At 55.0% G+C, this 17,480-nt stretch overlaps 8 protein-coding genes across 8 annotated transcripts; 4 read left to right on the forward strand and 4 right to left on the reverse strand.

Moving 5' to 3' along the window:
• Window positions 1–1,764: 1,764 nt before the first annotated feature.
• On the reverse strand, window positions 1,765–2,793 carry PHYSODRAFT_301636 (hypothetical protein; the record flags this gene model as incomplete). The annotated part of the gene is made up of 3 exons (XM_009530281.1): window positions 1,765–2,208; window positions 2,246–2,303; window positions 2,327–2,793. 3 exons carry the CDS (start codon window positions 2,791–2,793, stop codon window positions 1,765–1,767), a joined length of 969 nt encoding a protein of 322 aa, XP_009528576.1.
• Window positions 2,794–3,585: 792 nt separating this feature from the next.
• PHYSODRAFT_560974 (hypothetical protein) lies at window positions 3,586–4,753 on the reverse strand (the record flags this gene model as incomplete). The annotated part of the gene is made up of 1 exon (XM_009530282.1): window positions 3,586–4,753. Exon 1 carries the CDS (start codon window positions 4,744–4,746, stop codon window positions 3,586–3,588), a length of 1,161 nt encoding a protein of 386 aa, XP_009528577.1. The 5' UTR covers window positions 4,747–4,753.
• A 68-nt stretch (window positions 4,754–4,821) lies between these two features.
• Window positions 4,822–6,050, forward strand: PHYSODRAFT_301637 (hypothetical protein; the record flags this gene model as incomplete). The annotated part of the gene is given in 4 exon segments (XM_009530283.1): window positions 4,822–4,968; window positions 4,988–5,415; window positions 5,458–5,716; window positions 5,736–6,050. The coding sequence occupies 4 exon segments, from the start codon at window positions 4,822–4,824 to the stop codon at window positions 6,048–6,050; spliced, it is 1,149 nt and encodes a 382-aa protein (XP_009528578.1).
• An 881-nt stretch (window positions 6,051–6,931) lies between these two features.
• PHYSODRAFT_315540 (hypothetical protein) lies at window positions 6,932–8,186 on the forward strand (the record flags this gene model as incomplete). Its single annotated transcript, XM_009530284.1, has 3 exons — window positions 6,932–6,947; window positions 7,006–7,973; window positions 8,040–8,186. The coding sequence occupies 3 exons, from the start codon at window positions 6,932–6,934 to the stop codon at window positions 8,184–8,186; spliced, it is 1,131 nt and encodes a 376-aa protein (XP_009528579.1).
• Window positions 8,187–9,793: 1,607 nt separating this feature from the next.
• On the reverse strand, window positions 9,794–10,708 carry PHYSODRAFT_509708 (hypothetical protein; the record flags this gene model as incomplete). The annotated part of the gene is made up of 1 exon (XM_009530285.1): window positions 9,794–10,708. A coding segment is annotated over one exon (915 nt), but the record flags the coding sequence as incomplete, so codon positions are not given.
• Window positions 10,709–12,335: 1,627 nt separating this feature from the next.
• Window positions 12,336–12,908, forward strand: PHYSODRAFT_301640 (hypothetical protein; the record flags this gene model as incomplete). The annotated part of the gene is made up of 1 exon (XM_009530286.1): window positions 12,336–12,908. The coding sequence occupies one exon, from the start codon at window positions 12,336–12,338 to the stop codon at window positions 12,906–12,908; it is 573 nt and encodes a 190-aa protein (XP_009528581.1).
• Window positions 12,909–13,412: 504 nt separating this feature from the next.
• PHYSODRAFT_301641 (hypothetical protein) lies at window positions 13,413–14,463 on the reverse strand (the record flags this gene model as incomplete). Its single annotated transcript, XM_009530287.1, has 5 exons — window positions 13,413–13,540; window positions 13,581–13,657; window positions 13,787–13,875; window positions 14,151–14,346; window positions 14,435–14,463. The coding sequence occupies 5 exons, from the start codon at window positions 14,461–14,463 to the stop codon at window positions 13,413–13,415; spliced, it is 519 nt and encodes a 172-aa protein (XP_009528582.1).
• A 381-nt stretch (window positions 14,464–14,844) lies between these two features.
• PHYSODRAFT_301642 (hypothetical protein) lies at window positions 14,845–16,857 on the forward strand (the record flags this gene model as incomplete). The annotated part of the gene is made up of 5 exons (XM_009530288.1): window positions 14,845–15,057; window positions 15,238–15,527; window positions 15,625–15,756; window positions 15,857–16,016; window positions 16,279–16,857. 5 exons carry the CDS (start codon window positions 14,845–14,847, stop codon window positions 16,855–16,857), a joined length of 1,374 nt encoding a protein of 457 aa, XP_009528583.1.
• Between the last annotated feature and the right edge of the window lie 623 nt (window positions 16,858–17,480).

Genomic DNA, 17,480 nt, shown 5'->3' on the forward strand with positions numbered 1-17,480 from the left:
ACTGTGATTGAGGTTAGTACCTTCGTCCTATTCCTCCTAAGCAATTCTAGTCCTTGGTGCCTGTAACTTCAACATCTAACTTCAAGCACATCGCTTCCTACATCTTTAACTTCATCCAGATGACTGCGTTGCACGCGGGTCACACAGCTTACTGCAGCTTGATCTCCACAAAGTTGGCAGATCGTTACCCATTTTCGCGCTCTATGTGTTTGTAGTCGATAATATCGTGACATTCGGCCACACAGGCATGTAGAAAAATCCGCAATTCAATTTGCTGAATTCGAACCAGACTGAGCGCCTTGGTGGCGTCAAAAGTATCGTCTTGCATGGATAATAGTGCGAACGGCCACGGTTCACTATGCAGTACGTCGTTGGCCTTCGTAAAATGGCGATAAAGTCTTGGTCCGATCCCTTAGCGACCAAGTCAGGAGAGAACAGAAACCGCCTCCCCCCAGGCCCTGCACACTCGAAGACGACTGTCGCCCGAATCCGAGCAAGGTGCAGCAGCACAACGAAACCGAAAAACGTTTTCCCGACCCCCGAATTGCCGAGAATCACAAGGTGTGGCGTACATTTCTCCTCGTCATGGATTGCCTTCATACAAGTGTCCAACAGCTTCGGGTAGCAGTCACGAATGAAGAGTTTTGAGCCAAGTGAACGATCCCCAAGGAGATAAGTTCCTTCGGGTAGTGTGACAATGTTCCCACCCTCCATGGGGGTGGAATCCCTACCAAACGCTCTCCAAAACGAGACGAGATTCGGGAGATTCACGTGCATGGAGTGTGTAACAAAACAAACCACACCTCCAACGACAACTTGGGACTGTTGGTTAGACCACGACGGCGGCGATACCACAACACACAGCGGATTTATGGGGCCCTTCCCACGATTCTTTAACGTAGCGAACGCATTAAGAGGCCGGTTCTCTCCGTACGCGTTGAAATCCTCGTAGACTCGAAGCTTAGCGGCATTAATATGTTTGGGAAGAGCAGCTCCAACCTTCTGGAAAATTGCGTCCTGAACGTTCTCAATGCTTCTCTCTTCGACGAGGGGAATTGACTGGACGGTAGTGCCCATGAATGCAGCGTGCGTGACAGCATCCACCAACTGGAACCAGACCTTGGGCACCTCTACAACCAGCGGGTCATGCTCGCTCTCTCCATAGGGAGACAACAGTTCCCCAAACTTCAGGTGCTCATGCGTTTTGCTCGTAAATACTCTCAGGTCGTCGAGAGCGAGGCCTGACGGAAGCGATCCCTTGCGTTCAGCAAGTAATTCTATGCAGAAATCTTCAATATCCAAAGCATCCTCAGGTAACACTAGGAAATTTACCGACCCAGTGCTGGTTCCGCTCCCTAACTGATAAAAGGTTTTAATCGGCATTGTCGACTTGTCGAATTCTCAAATGAGAGGAAAAAGCCTGTGCCCAAACAATTGAAAGATTGAGATGAGAAGTCTGGCCTAACCCATCCACACTGTCGCATCCAATCTTCGAGTCTACGAACAACTTTACCACATATTTGTAGCTCCAAATCCGATAGTTTTGTCGTGATCCTGGTGTGTTTTTTTCTGCATGCCGCCCGGCAGAAATGTTATTGATAAGAATGTGTCCCTGAACTATCTAGCTTACCTTTTGACGAGTGGGTGTACCCGCAGCAGTACATCATGATTAAGTTTTTGTTTATTTTTTGGCAGAGGCGTAGTTAGATTTCTTTGACACCAGCATTTTTTCCCCGAACTGCAGTAGACGATAATTTGTTTGCTTCATGACGGCACAGCAGTCCCGCGCAACAGACCGCGCAGCACATCATCAGGCCCAAAATCATCCACTACAGCAAGAAACTCGAGCAGTTTATCCTTGTTCTGCTTGTAAAGGCGCTTGTAGACCTCCTCCTGAACGTACCGAGAAGCAAAACCCAAGCATTCCTTCTGGAAGCACTTCGTTACGCGATAATGAAGCAGGTTGTGTAAGGCGTGGTAGTCATCCGCGTTCAGCCTTCGACAGGCAGTAACTAATGAGTTCAGGTTGACACTCACCAGTGCAATCTGGAGCTGCACCTGATGCGAAGTTGACGTAGCATTGTGTAGCACATAGCGTGCGTTGCCGCCCCACCGACGATAGCAGTCTTCCTCCTTCTCGGCCGACACTTTGCCAGAATACATTAATGCATGGCACTTCATGGTCTCATCTTTCGACCACATTGGCATCTACAGAAACTCACAGCCAAACTTTGTGAAATCGTACCAAAGTGAGCGCCTTGGCGGAGACAATAAAACCATCTTGCATGGGTAGCAATTTGGAGCTGCACCATCCACAATATAGTACGTTGTAGACTCATCCAAAACGCCAAGAAAGTCTTGATCTGACCCCTGAACAACCAGGCCAGGAGAGAACAGAAACCGCTGCCCAGATTCTCCACAACCGTAAACAACAGTCGCGTGAGCTCGGGTCAGATGAAGGAGCAACACCAAGCCAAAAAAGGTTTTGCCAATCCCTGAGTTACCGAAGATCACGAGGCGTGGACACTCGGCCTCATCGCGAGTTAGCTTCATGCAAGCGTCCAATAGTTCTGGGTAGCAGTCACGAATGAATACCTGGGAGCCTAGAGTCGGATCCCCAAGGAGGTAAGCTCCATCTGATAGCGCAACCACGTTGCCATAGCCGATCGCAGTGGAGTTTCTCGCCATTGCCTGCCAAAACGAGACCATATCCGGAGGATTCACCTGCATTGATCTAGTAACAAAAATCATTATATCACCGACACGAAGTTGCGTATACGGGTCGGGCTGCATTGGCGGCGGTACCACAACACACAGCGGGTTACTGGGGTCCTTACCACGATTATCCAATGTAGCGAACACCTCCAGAGGCTGCTTCGCTTCGTACGCGCTGAAATCCTCGAAGACGCGAAGTTTGGCGGCGATCATCTCTTTTGGGAGAGCGATGGAGAATTTGATGGAAACGGTGTCTCGTAGACTTTCTACGATGTTTTCTTCGGTGAGAGGGGCCGACTGCGCAGTGGTGCCCATGAATGCAGCGTGCGTGACAGCATCCACCAACTGGAACAGACCTTGCCCACGCTCTCTCCATAGCGCCCCAGTGGTGCCCCCAACTGTAGACGTTCGCTTATCTTACTCGGAGATACTTTCCGGTCGTCGGCAACAAGGCCAGGCAGAACAGGTTCGTTGCGTACATGCCGTAATTTGTTGCAGAAATCTTCAGTATCCGAAGTACCATTAGGCGACCCAAGGTAACCCACCGGCATCGAGACTTGTCGCCTTCTGCGCGAATTCTCAAATGATGAAATGAAAATTCTCGCCAGTCGCTACGATTGAAAGATTCAAACTCATAGGCGGTGAACCCACAGCATTACCGATCTACGCTCTATCAATCGCTGTTGGACTTGATGGTAAAGCAATGTATCATTTCTGTGAACGCTAGGATAACATTCGTAACATTTACTTTTTAATTACGCGACGAAGCTGGCTTACAACTGCCGTTGCTTCTTCAAACTTACAGATACTTAGACATGGCCAACGCAGAGCCCACCCAATCACACCATGGACACCCCATCGACGCCGCACTTAGAAGTCTGCGTCGAGCGTGAAGACCTGCTCCTCGGCCGCGACGCCGACGCCGGCCTTCGAGTACTCGCCCACACGCTTCTCGAAGAAGTTGGTCTTGCCCTGCAGCGAGATCATGTCCATCCAGTCGAAGGGGTTCTTGACGTTGTAGAGCTTGGGCACGCCCAGCGAGTACAGCAGGCGGTCGGCCACGAACTCGATGTACTGGCACATGAGCGTCGAGTTCATGCCGATGAGCTCCACGGGCAGCGAGTCGCACACGAACTCGTGCTCGATGGTGACGGCCTCACGAACGATTTCGTGCACGCGGCTCTCGGGCAGTTTGTTGACCAGCTTGGAGTACATGAGGCACGCGAAGTCCGTGTGCATGCCCTCGTTGCGGCTGATGAGCTCGTTGGAGAAGCTCAGGCCGGGCATGAGGCCGCGCTTCTTGAGCCAGAAGATGGAGCAGAAGGAGCCCGAGAAGAAGATGCCTTCAACCGCAGCGAACGCCAGCAGACGCTCCGGGTACGACGACACCCGCGGGTCGCACCACTTGAGCGCCCAGTGCGCCTTCTTCTTGACGCACGGGATCGTCTCAATAGCGCGCAACAGGTGGTTCTTCTCCATCGTATCCTTGATGTACGTGTCGATGAGCAGCGAGTAGACCTCGGCGTGGATGTTCTCGATGGCGATCTGGAAGCCGTAGAAGCAGCGCGCCTTGGGCACCTGCACTTCGTTGCTGAAGTTCATGGCCAGGTTCTCGTTCACGATGCCGTCGCTCGCCGCGAAGAAGGCCAGCACGTGCTTGATGAAGAACCGCTCGTTGTCCGTCAGCTTCTGCCAGTCGTTCAGGTCGTGCACCAGGTCCAACTCCTCGGCCGTCCAGAACGAGGCCTCGGCCTTCTTGTACATCTGCCACACGTCGTGCTCCTGGATCGGGAACAGCACGAACCGGTTCGGGTTCGACACCAAGTACGGCTCCGGCTGCAGCTCGCCGTTAACCTCCTTGCGTTTGTACTCAGACATCTCGAGCTTCGGCTGCTCTTCCTCCTCCTGGGACTTGTTGTCGTGAATGACAATTCCTTTGGCGAAGTTGTCCACGAACTGCGGGCTCAGCTCCTGCTCCGGCTGTTCCGGCGACGCGACCACCGCGGCGCGCACAGTCGAGGCTGCGACCATTGTAGCGCTGCCTGCAAACTCGAGCTCATTCGCCAACTTGCTCCCTTCGTCTCATTCCCCGTACAGAAGCTCGCAATGGTTTACGTCTCCGCGACGTCCTCACTCCTCACCATCGCTGCGCTAGTCGCCGTCGCCACCAGCCCCGTGGAAGGCGTGGCCTTCAACTGCCCCGGCATCAACTACAACATCCGCGCCGGCGCGGACTGCGGCCCCCGAGGTCAAGTGCAAGTCGGCCTCGCAGATTGCCAGCGAGCTTGAGATCCTCAAGAGCCACACGAACGTGCTGCGGCTGTACTCGCTGACCGACTGCGACCAGGCCACTGCGCTCGTGCCAGCCGCGATTGCAGCGGGCTTTCAGCTTGAGCTGGGTCTGTGGGTGGACTCGTACGCCTCGAGCTACTCGGCCGAAAAGGAGGCCTTTGCCACGCTGCTGGACACTGGAGTCGTCACGCCGGGCAACATCGTGGGGATCCACGTCGGCAGCGAGGCGCTCTATCGTGGGGATGTGGACTATCGCACCGCCGTGGGCCACCTCAGCGAGATCCGCCAGATGTGCATCGACAATGGGGGTGCAGCCGAGGTCCCTCTCACGATCACCGACGTCGGCAACACGTACTTGGCGTACCCGAGCCTCATCGACAAGGTCGACGCGCCAGCAAGAAGCGCGTGGTGATCGGAGACCGGGTGGGCCACCAACGGCATGGACGCTAGGGCCAGCGTGGCCACCGCGGAGAACGCGGCCAGGTACTTCCACGACTTCTATCTGCAGGCCCAGGAGAAGGGCATCCCGTACTACTACTTCTCGGCCTTCGACGAGCCCTGGAAGGGGACCGACACCGTGGAGGCCTACTTCGGCTTGTTCCACGAGGATGGCAAACTGAAGTCGTCCATCGAGGGGCTGGAGCTGGACAACGAGACCGCCGAGACGTCTGAAGCAGGCTCGACCGAAGCGGAGCCGTCGCTAGCAGCAGTAGCAGCACTGCCAGCAGCAACGCGACGGGCGCGTCCGGATCGGCAGCCGAGGAGGTACCGTTTGCGAGAGCAAGACTGACGAACCCGAGTCCACCGTGGCGCCCGAGTCCACCGTAGCTCCCGTGTCTACCGTGGCGCCCGTGACGTTCGATTCCGCAAGTGGCGTCGCGGAGACTTCGTCCAGCGATGCGGGGACTTCATCCGAGGGAGCTGACACGACGACGGTCGCAGTTGGAGCGAGCCAGGTCGCGTCTAACGACGGCAGCAGCAGCAGCAGCTTGATCCCCACCACCACCACCACAGCGCCAGCCACCGACTGCGCTATGATCTAGGTTAAGTTAGTGTAAGCCGCCGCCAGTTGCTTCATCGCCGAGCCCGCGTGTTGCACTGTCTTTATGTTTGCCGGCGTCCCTGACAATCCATGTGCGTTGCAAATGAACGATGACTTCCACAGCTATCTTCCCTCTGCAGCGCAAGGGGGCAACCCTCTCATAACAGAGCTTGCCTCATACTTAAGTAGCGTAATGCCGTGCCCACTTTGAAGTCGACGGCATGTGGCCATTTCCAGCACGCGCTGATCGTCGGCTCGAACAGTGACACTCGGTGCCTGTTGAGCGTGCCGGCGCCACGACAGCGGCACCGAAAGCTCTATAGTGTCCTCGACCGAGCGATCGATCGGGAAAATCAAGCTCGTGCAAGCATATAACCCCGGGGCGACGACGAAAGACAGCTCGCCACCAATGGCTGCATCGGTCGAGGTCGATCACGCACCGAATCTGCCCGTATCGTCGATACTATCGATGAGAGCGAACACTGACGCATGGTTCCAGCGCTTTCCGCCGCGTGAAGGCATACATGTACTTAGTACGCCGTCGGCACCCATTCCACTCACCGAATATGCGCGCGCAAATCCTGCTCGCGCGGGCTCTGACGTCGCTCGCCAGCTGACACAGGTTTCGCTACTCGTTCGGTGCTTCAGCTGCCGAAATATCCAAGCGGAGCGTCAGGTTGCAACTTTGACACGCGATCCAGATGGCACTTGCGTTGCCTAGCAGAGATGCTGGCCCTGCCAACAGGCACCCCTGCCTCGCTTGAGGCCGCTAATGCGGCCCGAGCTCCCGGTCATTTCCAAAACTCCTATCCCCTCGATACGAGTATTCCCCCCTCCGCTCCGAAGCTCCACACAGCGACGACCAAGACCCCACTCTCCACCATGGTGAACGTGCTCCGTATGACCTCCGCTCTGTCCATGGCCGCCGCCACCTTCGGCCTGGCCAACGCCGGCAGCTTGCTTCAAGTGCACGGGCATCAACTACAACATCCGCGCCGGCCCGGACTGGGCCACCGCCGACGTCAAGTGCAAGCCCGCCTCGCAGATCGCCACCGAGCTGGCCACGCTCAAGGGCGTGACCGACACCATCCGCCTGTACTCGCTGACGGACTGCGACCAGGCCACCGCCGTGGTGCCCGCCGCCATCGAGGCCGGGCTCAAGATCGAGCTGGGCATGTGGGTGGACTCGGCCGCGTCCAGCTTCGAGGCGGAGAAGGCGGCGTTCCAGACGCTGCTGGAGACCGGCGTCGTGACGGCCGACAACACCGTGGGCATCCACGTCGGCAGCGAGGCCGTGTACCGCGGGGACGTGACGGCTGCCGAGGCCATCTCGAACCTGAACGAGATCCGCACGCTGTGCCAGGCGAACTCCGGAGCCGCCGCCATCCCCCTGACCATCGCCGACATCGGAGACACGTACTCTGCGCACCCGGAGATGATCGAGGCCGTCGACTACGTCTCCGCGAATTACTTTTCCTTTTGGGAGAAGGTGGCCATCGACGGCGCCGCCGAGCACTTCTACGAGCGCTTCTCGGCGCTCGTGGAGATCGCCAGCGGCAAGCAGGTGATCGTGGGCGAGACGGGCTGGGCCTCGGACGGTGTCGACGCCGACGCCAGCCCCGCCACGGCCGAGAACGCCGCCAAGTACTTTCACGACTTCTACACGCTGGCCGCGGAGAAGGACCTCATGTACTTCTACTTCTCGGCCTTCGACGAGCCCTGCAAGCTGGCCACGCTCGAGGCCAACGAGACCGTGGAGGCGTACTTCGGCCTGTTCACGCAGGAGGGCGCCCTCAAGGACCTCATCTCGGCTGAGTTCGCCAACGCCACCGCCTCCTTCGACGGCAGCGACTCGGCCACCATCACTGCGGTCGGCGCTGACAGCTCTGCCTCTGCTTCTGCTGCTGCTGGCGCGGTGACCACGGTCAACGCTGCGTCTCCCACGTCGGCCGACGTTGCCGCTTCCTCGGAGGATGACTCGACCACGCAGGGCGACGCGACCCAGGACGGCGAGACCACCTCGGCCGTGGACGCTTCCTCGGACGAGGAGACCGCCTCCGGCAACGGCGAGGACGACTCGACCACGCAGACCTCGACTGCCACCACGCCGTCGTCGCGCAAGGACTGCGCCATGTAAAAGCTGACTGATTCTGTAGCAACTGAGAGCGCGTGGGTCGTCGATCGACCATCGAGTCTGCATGTAGACAAACGAAAAGTGAGTCAGCCCATCAATACAACACACAAATGAGCCATGAGCTTCATACCAGTCTACGGGTCGAGTTCTCGGACGACAGCGGCGAAGTCCCGGAGGGGTGGAACGCTGGTGTGACCTCGAGCCGCGCAAGTGATCGGGTTTGCTTGGCTTAGCGTGGTGAGCCCCGCAACTTCAACGAAGTTTTGGCCAATGAAAGTGAATCATTTAAAAAAAAGCAATGGAAGCGAAAAATATTTTTTTCTCCAAAAGAGGGTGGGCGTAGCTCCAAAACCAGGTAGCCTTAACAAGGTCGCTGCGGGCTGGACGGAGACGCTTCTGGCAGTGTACGACTTGACTTATCCATGCTCCACAGGAAACTCCAAAAGGTATAATACATGTACTGACAAATCACAGCATTACGATACGACCCCAAACGCAGCACAGAATCTTCCTCAACACCTTGTCCAATGGACACTGTAATTACCGAGGCGCAGATGTCGGGATCAGGAGCCGACACCGGTTACATGTAAACTCACAAGACCATGATCAACCCGAGTTTTATTCCGCTGTCACCGACGATTGCGATCGAGCTGGCCGTTGTCGGTCTGCCTGTCAGCGTTCCCTGCACTCACCCAGCTCTCAGCTTGTCATTTCGGATCTAACTCTCGACCCAGCAAGCGACTCGACTCCTCTCTACCAGCCCTCTCCCCAAGCCGAGCATTTCAACTTCTCGCCGCATCGCTCGTCTCCACCGAGCAGCCAACCCTCTAGTCCAACCCTTCTGTCACGGTCCATCCATTAGTCACGGTGATTGAGGACACTTTTTTGCTGTTCGGTGGATGACAAGGTGGTCAAGTTTCACGTGTGGAGCTTACATGTATTGGATGTGCAAGGATGCAGTGAAGACTAGTATTCGGACGACAAGGTGGTGAGCCTGCTTAGACGCGCCTCACGCGGCAGCCTCCAGGCCTGATGGTCGCCGGAGTACCCTCTTCCGAACCCTTGGTGCTGCCGTAGGTCTGGCTTCCGCTCTTGCTGGAGCCCGTGGTGCTGGCGCTGGCACCTTCGGTGCTGCCGTAGGTTTGGCTTCCGCTCTTGCTGGTGCTGGCGCTGCCCCCTTCGGTGCTGCCGTAAGTTTGGCTTCCGCTCATGCTGGAGCCCGTGGTGCTGGCGCTGGCCCCTTCGGTGCTGCCGTAAGTTTGGCTTCCACTCTTGCTGGAGCCCGTGGAGCTGGCGCTGCCCCCTTCGGTGCTGCCGTATGTTTGGCTTCCGTTCGTGTTGGAGCCCGTGGTGCTGGCGCTGGCCCCTTCGGTGCTGCCGTAGGTCTGGCTTCCGCTCTTGCTGGAGCCCGTGGTGCTGGCGCTGGCCCCTTCGGTGCTGCCGTATGTTTGGCCTCCGTTCGTGTTGGAGCCCGTGGAGCTGGCGCTGCCCCCTTCGGTGCTGCCGTATGTTTGGCCTCCGTTCGTGTTGGAGCCCGTGGAGCTGGCGCTGGCCTCCTCGTTTCTGATGACGGGGCAGTTGGGGCCCAGGGCGAGGTTGGCGATCTCCGCCTTGAGCGTCCGGTCCTCGTGGAAGAGTCCGAAGTACCCCTCGACGGTGGCGTTGCTGGCGGTGATCTTCCACTCCTCGTCAAAGCCCTCGAAATAGTAGAACGGGAGGTTGCGCGCCTGGGCCATCTGGAAGAAGTTGTAGAAGTAGCGAGCCGCATTCACCGGAGACGCCTCGGACGCCTTGGGGCTCGAGCCACCCGACGCCCAGCCAGTCTCGCCAATCTCCACCCTCTTGCCGAGCGCCGCAGCCTGTTGGTACAGGGGCTGCATCCTCGTGTCGAAGTACTGGACAGCGTTTTCAACTGCGATCTTCTCCCACATCGGAAACCCATTTGCTTGAACGACGTCGACAGCGTCGATGAGATTCGGGTGCGCCAAGTAGACGTCCCCGATCTCGGCGATTGTCACGGGCACAGACGCCAAGCTGTACGCGGCGAGCAGAGCCTTCACTCGTTGGAGATACGCAATGTTCTCCTCGGCCGTGATCTCCTTCCGATACACGGCTTCGCTCCCCACGTGGATGTCGACGATGCTGCCGCCCGAGAAGAGACTCGAGTGCTGCTGGATCAAGGTTTGGAGCCTAGAGAACTCCGCATCGAACACAGCTTCATCCCCACTCACCCAGAGGCCCAGCGACACACTCAGGCCGGTGTTGATGGCGGCAGGCAAAACTCTGGAGACTTGGTCGCAGTCCCCGAGCCCATAGAGGCGGACGGATCCCGTTACTTGATACAGCGTCTCCATGTCCGCCTGGATGTCCGCGGCGCTCTTGCATTGCTGACCTTGAGCAGCCCAGTCTGGCCCGATGCGGGGGTTGTAGTTGATGCCGTGGATACAGAAGCTCTGCGCCGCTTGCTTGGTCAACAAAGCGGAGGTGAAGGCTGCGATGGCACCGAGCAGCTTGAAAGATAGCATCGCTGGTGCTTGGTGGGGAGTCATGTTTTCGAGGTCGCTGAATTGTAAATGAGCAGTCTGGGAGGACTGGAGGAGCCCCAGAAGCGGCAGTATCGCACTGATCCTTCGACACTGACACTCGGTGGGTTCTCCACACAAGCATGAGCTTGTGTTCATGCATGAGCCCAGTTGCAAGTGTAACGGAAACACGGTGTGTGCGTTGAACGCCTCGTGAGATGCAGTCAACTGCATCTCATGACAGCGCTTTTCGATGATGCACGCAGCTCATCTGTGATCGCGGTGAGATGGTAGCTCGCGAGTGCTCTTGAACACGTGAATATGTTGCTTGTGTCTATGGGCCTCACATATGGGGACGGGCGTGGAGGTGTATTCAAGAGCTTAGATTGACAACGGATTCATCCCTAGGCTTCTGCGCGACAGCGGTGGCCTCAATCGAAGTCGAAGTCGCAAGTTGAAGTCGTCCGTTTCCGTTCAGGAGAAGTTGAAACGACCATGGTACGTTGCACCGTAATCCCAAGTGCAGAGCTTCGTCGTGACTCAAGGAGGCTGGCACAGGCTGCAGTGGTAAGCTGCAGCCACATCGTTGAGCGCAACCACACCATCGTAGTCGCAACATCCCCCTGCGAGTTCTTGGAATGCGAAGTCGCCACAAATTTGCACTCGGCGGAGCTTAGTACTTCTTGCTCCATGGCATCGCTACACACCCGCATTCCAGGGTGTGGTGCAACGGCGGGTTCAGGCAGGCGTACGCCACAGATTTACCAGCAGCAACAACCTTGTTGCGTGAAGTCGCGCGGTCTTAGCGCTTGAGGCTGTGGTCTTTTCGATTTGGTCCAGAACAACGGTACGTATTATAAACATTGTTTGTAACGTCGGTAGTGAAACACTTTAGCTACTGTACTAAGTAGAATTTACGAAAGTGATATGTAAGTAGTTGTGTAGCTCTACTACCGAGCTTCGCTGCAAAAAAGCTTGTTCACAGGTCGAAGACCTGTGCTTGGCCCCGGCAATAAACTTGTAACTTTCCAAAACCGGGTACCAAACCGGGTCTCTCTTTCTTAAGCAACTTTGTGATCATCACTCTAGTTGAAGTGACACGTACAGTGTGGTTCTTCTGCCCTGCTATTAATAATGAGAGCGCAGCTAGCCCCCACGACCAGCACACAGCAGATTTGAACCCCAATGGGACCCCGCTTGCGAATGTTATATACCCAGCAGCAGCCAGCTCTTCTTCCACCGATCGACTGCAGCTCACGTCCGTTTGCCGCAGCCCTCTCGACTTCCCCTTATCGAGAGCTCTCCCAGGACCATAAAGATGCCGACCATAACCGCGATGGATCGCCCACTCATTCGCTATGCGCTAACGACGCCCCCCGTTCCCTCTCTGTTCGAAGAAAAGAGCCCCGTGGCGAAGGTCATCTGCTTGGAGCCTGAAAAAGAGGCTGCGCAGTCCTTTGGGGTCCACATGAGGTCTTGCGTTTGAGTTGTTGAAGCAGAGCAGGGTCGGATCTATCAGGCAAATGGGGGGCGCATGCCTCCCATTTTTTTGGCTGGTCGTTATTTTTTTGATTGCCTCTTTCGGTTGTGTAGAGGGTTTGCCATTCCTAGAATCTCGTGTGCAACCAGCATGAGCGGCAAAAAGCGGCTAAAGGCTACGCCGATAACAACATTTTTCAGCAAACAGCCCCGCGTTCACTCTCCCAAGCGCGAGCTACCCAATACGCTTCCAGAACCTCTCCCTCCTACGCTCCAAGAGCAAGATGACAAGGCCAACGTGTTATGGTGCACTCTCTACAATGTACCTAACGACCTCAGACTTTGTTGTAAACGATCCTGCGCATCGCCCGCCGAACCTCTTCCGTGTTCGACAACTTGTTGCCGCCCCCTCTCTTCTGAGTCAAGTACTGCAAATGTATGCGCGAAAAGGGCCCTACCAACCGAATTAGAGTCGCAATTCGGAGGTCGGATGGTGCGGCTAATGGAATTGTGTGGCGGAATAAGTCCACGTCGCTCATTTGCTAGGTGGAATACTGCGGATATTGTACGAATCGCGTCGGACTTTTACGCATTTGACTTTGACGGCCATAGAGAGCCAAGCCAACAGATTCGTCAACACGGCGAAGAGGGACAAACGATTCGCTGGGCTGGTGTTTACAGAGGAACTCAGCAAAGCGTTGACCTAGCAGGACATGATCCCTAGCTTCCCTACATTACACCGCTTGATTCGGCTAGTATGTGTTTTGCCAGTGTCTACCGCAGAAACGGAACGCTCTTTTTCGGCCATGAAGAGGTTGAAGACAAGGCTTCGAACGACCATGCGTGAGGCATGGGTGCTGGATTTACTGCTGCTCAGTATCGAGAATGATTTATCTGCCACGGTAGATCAAGAAGCTATCCTAGACGCTTTTCGTGACTTAAGGGACCGTCGTATCCTCATCTAGCTCGACCCCCCAACACAAACATTTTTACAAATATTTTTTAAGCTGGAGTTGCCCCCCCCATTTTTTAAGGCCAAGATCCGCCCCTGAAGCAGAGCCACGTCGTGCCGTCGCAGAACAGAGCAAGCCGGTCGACAGTCGATCGGGCCTTGCGTTGAGTATTACCTCTATCCCCCGAGCCCGCAGCAGGCCACGGAGAGCAACCCCTATCATGAGCGACGGAGCTCTGCATCGACATATATTTCGTCCTCAACATGGGCTCTGTCTTAACGGAGGTTGTCCGCTACAGCAACCGTCTCACCAGCTTGTGAAGTCTCTCCAATGCCGCCAGTGTCAAATTTATCGCCAGCGTCTTCCGGTTCACTGTCCTCCTCCGTGCCTGTGGCACTCTCTTCTGCAATAGTTGCGCGCTGCACGGGCCGCTAGACACTCACGCGTTGAATGATCTCCATGAAATCGGCGAGATATTGTTTTTGTGGCCCATGGTGGTAATCTCGTCCAGAACCACCAGCTTGCACGCCAGGAACGGATCCTTCACGTCGCGCACTCGGAACGAATTGGAAAATATTTGCTAGTTTTCTCTGTGGAAGCGAAAGAACAAAGGATGTTGGCATTTGATACGACACATGGAGTGACTTACAAGAGGGCGAGAAACTCGACAAGATGCATCCCCTGCTTCTCGCCAGGCTTGCAATACTTGCCCATGTGAGCATCGTATAGCTTATGTAGCTGTTATACGAACGGTTAGATGATACCAACGATTGATTCTAGATACCCAAGAGAGAACAGACGCACCAGGGTTATGTGCTCCGTGAAGACGTCACTGACCTCTTCCGTGTACAGGCCGGAACTCGTTTGCGTCTTCTAAACTCTATTTTCCTGCATCAGCTTGTCAACAGCTTTTGCGGGGGTATCGCACGCGTTGGCTGTAAGAAAGAAAAGGGGGAAATCATACCAAATCAATTCTCAATACAGCAGAAGTTGAGTACTAACAGAGCGCGTACTTTGAAAGTATTTGCGATGCGAATGACGCACTCGAGAAACCCGAACCGCATGAGACTGCGGTCTGGGTTGCCCTTCTCCTTCGCCTCCTGCGTGAGCTCGAGGTTGGCCGCCACGAACACGTTCTCCAAGTCTGGAAGCGAACAGTACTCGGACTGCTCGTCCAGGATACGAGCTTCTGAAATAAACTCTGTGAACCTGACCACGGCACGCACGTTATGTCATTCTGCAGCTGCACTGCAGCTGCTGGCGTGAGAGATCCTAACGGCGCCAGGTTCATTAGAACATTGTGACCGCAATAGCGTCGGTAGCCATTGCACACCGTGCGATACGAGCGCGTAACACTGAGTTCCACCTCGCGCCGACGAATCTGATCCTTCACGAACCGGTCGATCTTGCACTGCCGCCAATCCGCGGCACACGCCTTCGCGATAAATTCGTCCGTGTCGACGCCTTTCGCTGCTTTTGCCCGAGCTGCGCGGCACCAGCGTGTTGCATGAGTCTCGACCTCCACGCTGGGTCAGACGAAAGTCAAGTCAGAAGGTATCGGACCTAAAAGTGTTCACCAACATGGCTGCGTGTGTGGCTGTGTTGAGCAGTACATCCGTCGACTCCTTCCGCAGAGCAGCTTTTCCTACGTTTTCTTGCTGGTTTCCCGCTTATTTAACTGCCTCGAACCTCAACGTGTTCACCAACATGGCTGCGTACCAGAATGAGACTCCATTGAAAGTGTCCGAATCTGTGGGGACCTTGGGGAAGAGCCCTGTCGACCCGCTGCTCGTGGAGATTCCCAAGGTTTGGTTTGGGAACAGAACCAAGTTTTGGTTTCTGTTGGTGGATGCTGGTACGCGGGACACGCTTGCGGGCACTAGAGAATATTCGGTCTCTCTAATTGAAGAGGCAGTGCAGGTGGAATAGTACTCGAGATGCTTTTGCCACACACTCCAACTGAATCGCCGGTGGAAGCGTGTAAACTCAAGATCTTCAAGAGCCGCCAAGCGTATGAGCCATGGGCGAAGATGATCAGATTGGAGACCAAGCAGAGTGCGCTCATTGTTGAAGTGCCAAGCCTCCCTGCGATTGATCCAGCGTCAACTCGGTTCCCGTAAAATGGATCAGCTCGAAGACGCTCTTGAAACTGAATCCCCACGAAAGAAGCCTAGGCTGCTACAATCACGGCTTGCGCCTGCAGTGCCAGTGTTCGAGGGCTACTTCTCGGTTCCATTGGAGAGCATCGCCGCCTTCCAGACGATAAAGCAGGGGTTCTCCGACACAAGATTACCTGAACGACCGCTGTTTCTGCTCTATGGTCCTCGACAGTTTGGGAAAACAACCATTGCCTACGGATCGACACCTGGCTGGCTGCTGAAGTTCCTGATGTGATGTGCGATTCTATCGAGTTGCTGGGTATCGAAAACGGAGCCCACTTCGGGCAGAATTTGGGTGATCCATTCGACACGCAAAGCACATGCTCAGACTCGGTATCATTGCTAAATGTGGTGGAGGCATCCGCCGCGCGCACGAAGAAAAGGGTGTGCCTTATCGTGGACGGGGTGGACTCCCTGTCCGCGGACCGAGCTTTGATAAGGGTCTTTCTATCGGTGCTTCGTGAGTTAAAGGTGACATCCTACTTTTATGGATTCCTTGGGGTCGGCAGTTCCGCTTTGGCGTGCCACCATGAGCTTGCTTCTGACAACCCACGTGCTAGCTTATACGCTGAAACCAAGCTGTTGCAAGCCGAGTCATTTTCAGCGATGCAGATGGCTGCGTTTTTCGAGCTGATCGAGCCATGTTTTAACTTTGCGAAGTCTCTTCGGCAGGCGATTATGGAGTATTCTGGTGGCGCACCTGGCGTATTTGGTTCGCTGGTTCGCTACATGGCTACGCATACGAAGTGGACGAAAGAGTGGTGTGAATAGGAGCCCTGGTTTAAGCTGGTTGCCTTTTCGGATTACCTGCTACTCAACAACGCGTACTTTTGTATGAATAAGGAAATATGCGGCTTGGCAGCGTTGGAGAGGCGAGCACTGAAATATGCGCTTCAGGAAAAAAACGTGACCGCCAGGGAGTTGCAGACACTTTGTGGCGAGTCTATCACGAGTGGAGAGAAGATTGCCGACAAATTGCTAGACGTGGGAATTCTGGTACAAGCAATGGATGGAAAGTTCCGAGACGGTGCACCGCGTTTGTGTCGAAGCACTGCCCGAACGAGATGTACAAGCTATTGAGAATGCTGGAGACCCGCTGGTGCTGCTATCTGCTGCCGTTCGTGAGATGAGACCAGAGGTCATTACAGACCTTGTCTTCGGAAACGATAAATGTCCGCCTGTGGCAGCATTTCACCAGGAGTTGTTCTGTACGATGCGAGATATTTTGAAGGAGACGCAACGGTTTACGAGAGACCGTCTCAAAGCGCAGTCGCCCAACAGCGCACACAGAGCCGATATTATCGTTGAGGACGAAAGTGTTCGATTCGGTTTTGAAGTGAAAGTCGGCTTGTCAGACGAAACCGCGGTTGTTGGGGCGGTGCGGCAAGCTGACGAGTATCGCGTTTTCTATTCGGCCAAGCAAATGTTCCTAGTGATTTTTACTCCGCCTGGGAGCAATTCCCCTGAAGTGAACAGCGTGAAAGAGTTCCCCGAAGTCAAGATCATTCAGGTTCGCTTCGATGAAACTTGCAATACGTTCTGTCTTCAGCTGCTGGAGTAAATGGGCGCCAGAGGTCCGAAAATACAGTACTATATTGAATTGAGTACGAGATCAGACCGTAATAAAAATTACAATTCAACAAGGAGAAATAATAAAAATTGCCGCAATATACATATACTGCTCTTCAATTTGAGGCATTTCTACAGAAGAAATAAACCACTTTCTGTGCGTCATATGATTACAGAGTCGTTTGGAAACACTTTTTGGGGTGTTGCTTTAGAAAACTTTGCATGGTGGATGCTTAAACAACCTACCGGTAGTAATACGTGAGCGAGATATATCTGGATCTTGCTATATATCGTTAATCTGGTGTAGTGGATTCCAGGGTTTCACCTTGGTATCACCGCAGTTAAGGGCTCGATAGCATGTCGCGGCGGTGACCCACGCCAGCCACAGGTAATGGGTTCACCGCATCATGACCAGTCAAGCTTCACACAGACACACTTCATAGTGTGTGCACCTGATATGAGGTTACAGACTAAGCATTTTGTATGATCAACTGCTTCGCGGACCCACTTCGCTTTTTCTCCTAAATTGCCTCAAAAGGCGTACACACTATATCAAAACATAAAGCTCAAGTCCCTAGTGGATTGCCATCCGCTGCCGTCCCCTGATGTGATGTG

This window comes from Phytophthora sojae (genome assembly GCF_000149755.1).
Source record: "Phytophthora sojae unplaced genomic scaffold PHYSOscaffold_5, whole genome shotgun sequence".
In the NCBI taxonomy this organism is placed as follows: domain Eukaryota; phylum Oomycota; class Peronosporomycetes; order Peronosporales; family Peronosporaceae; genus Phytophthora; species Phytophthora sojae.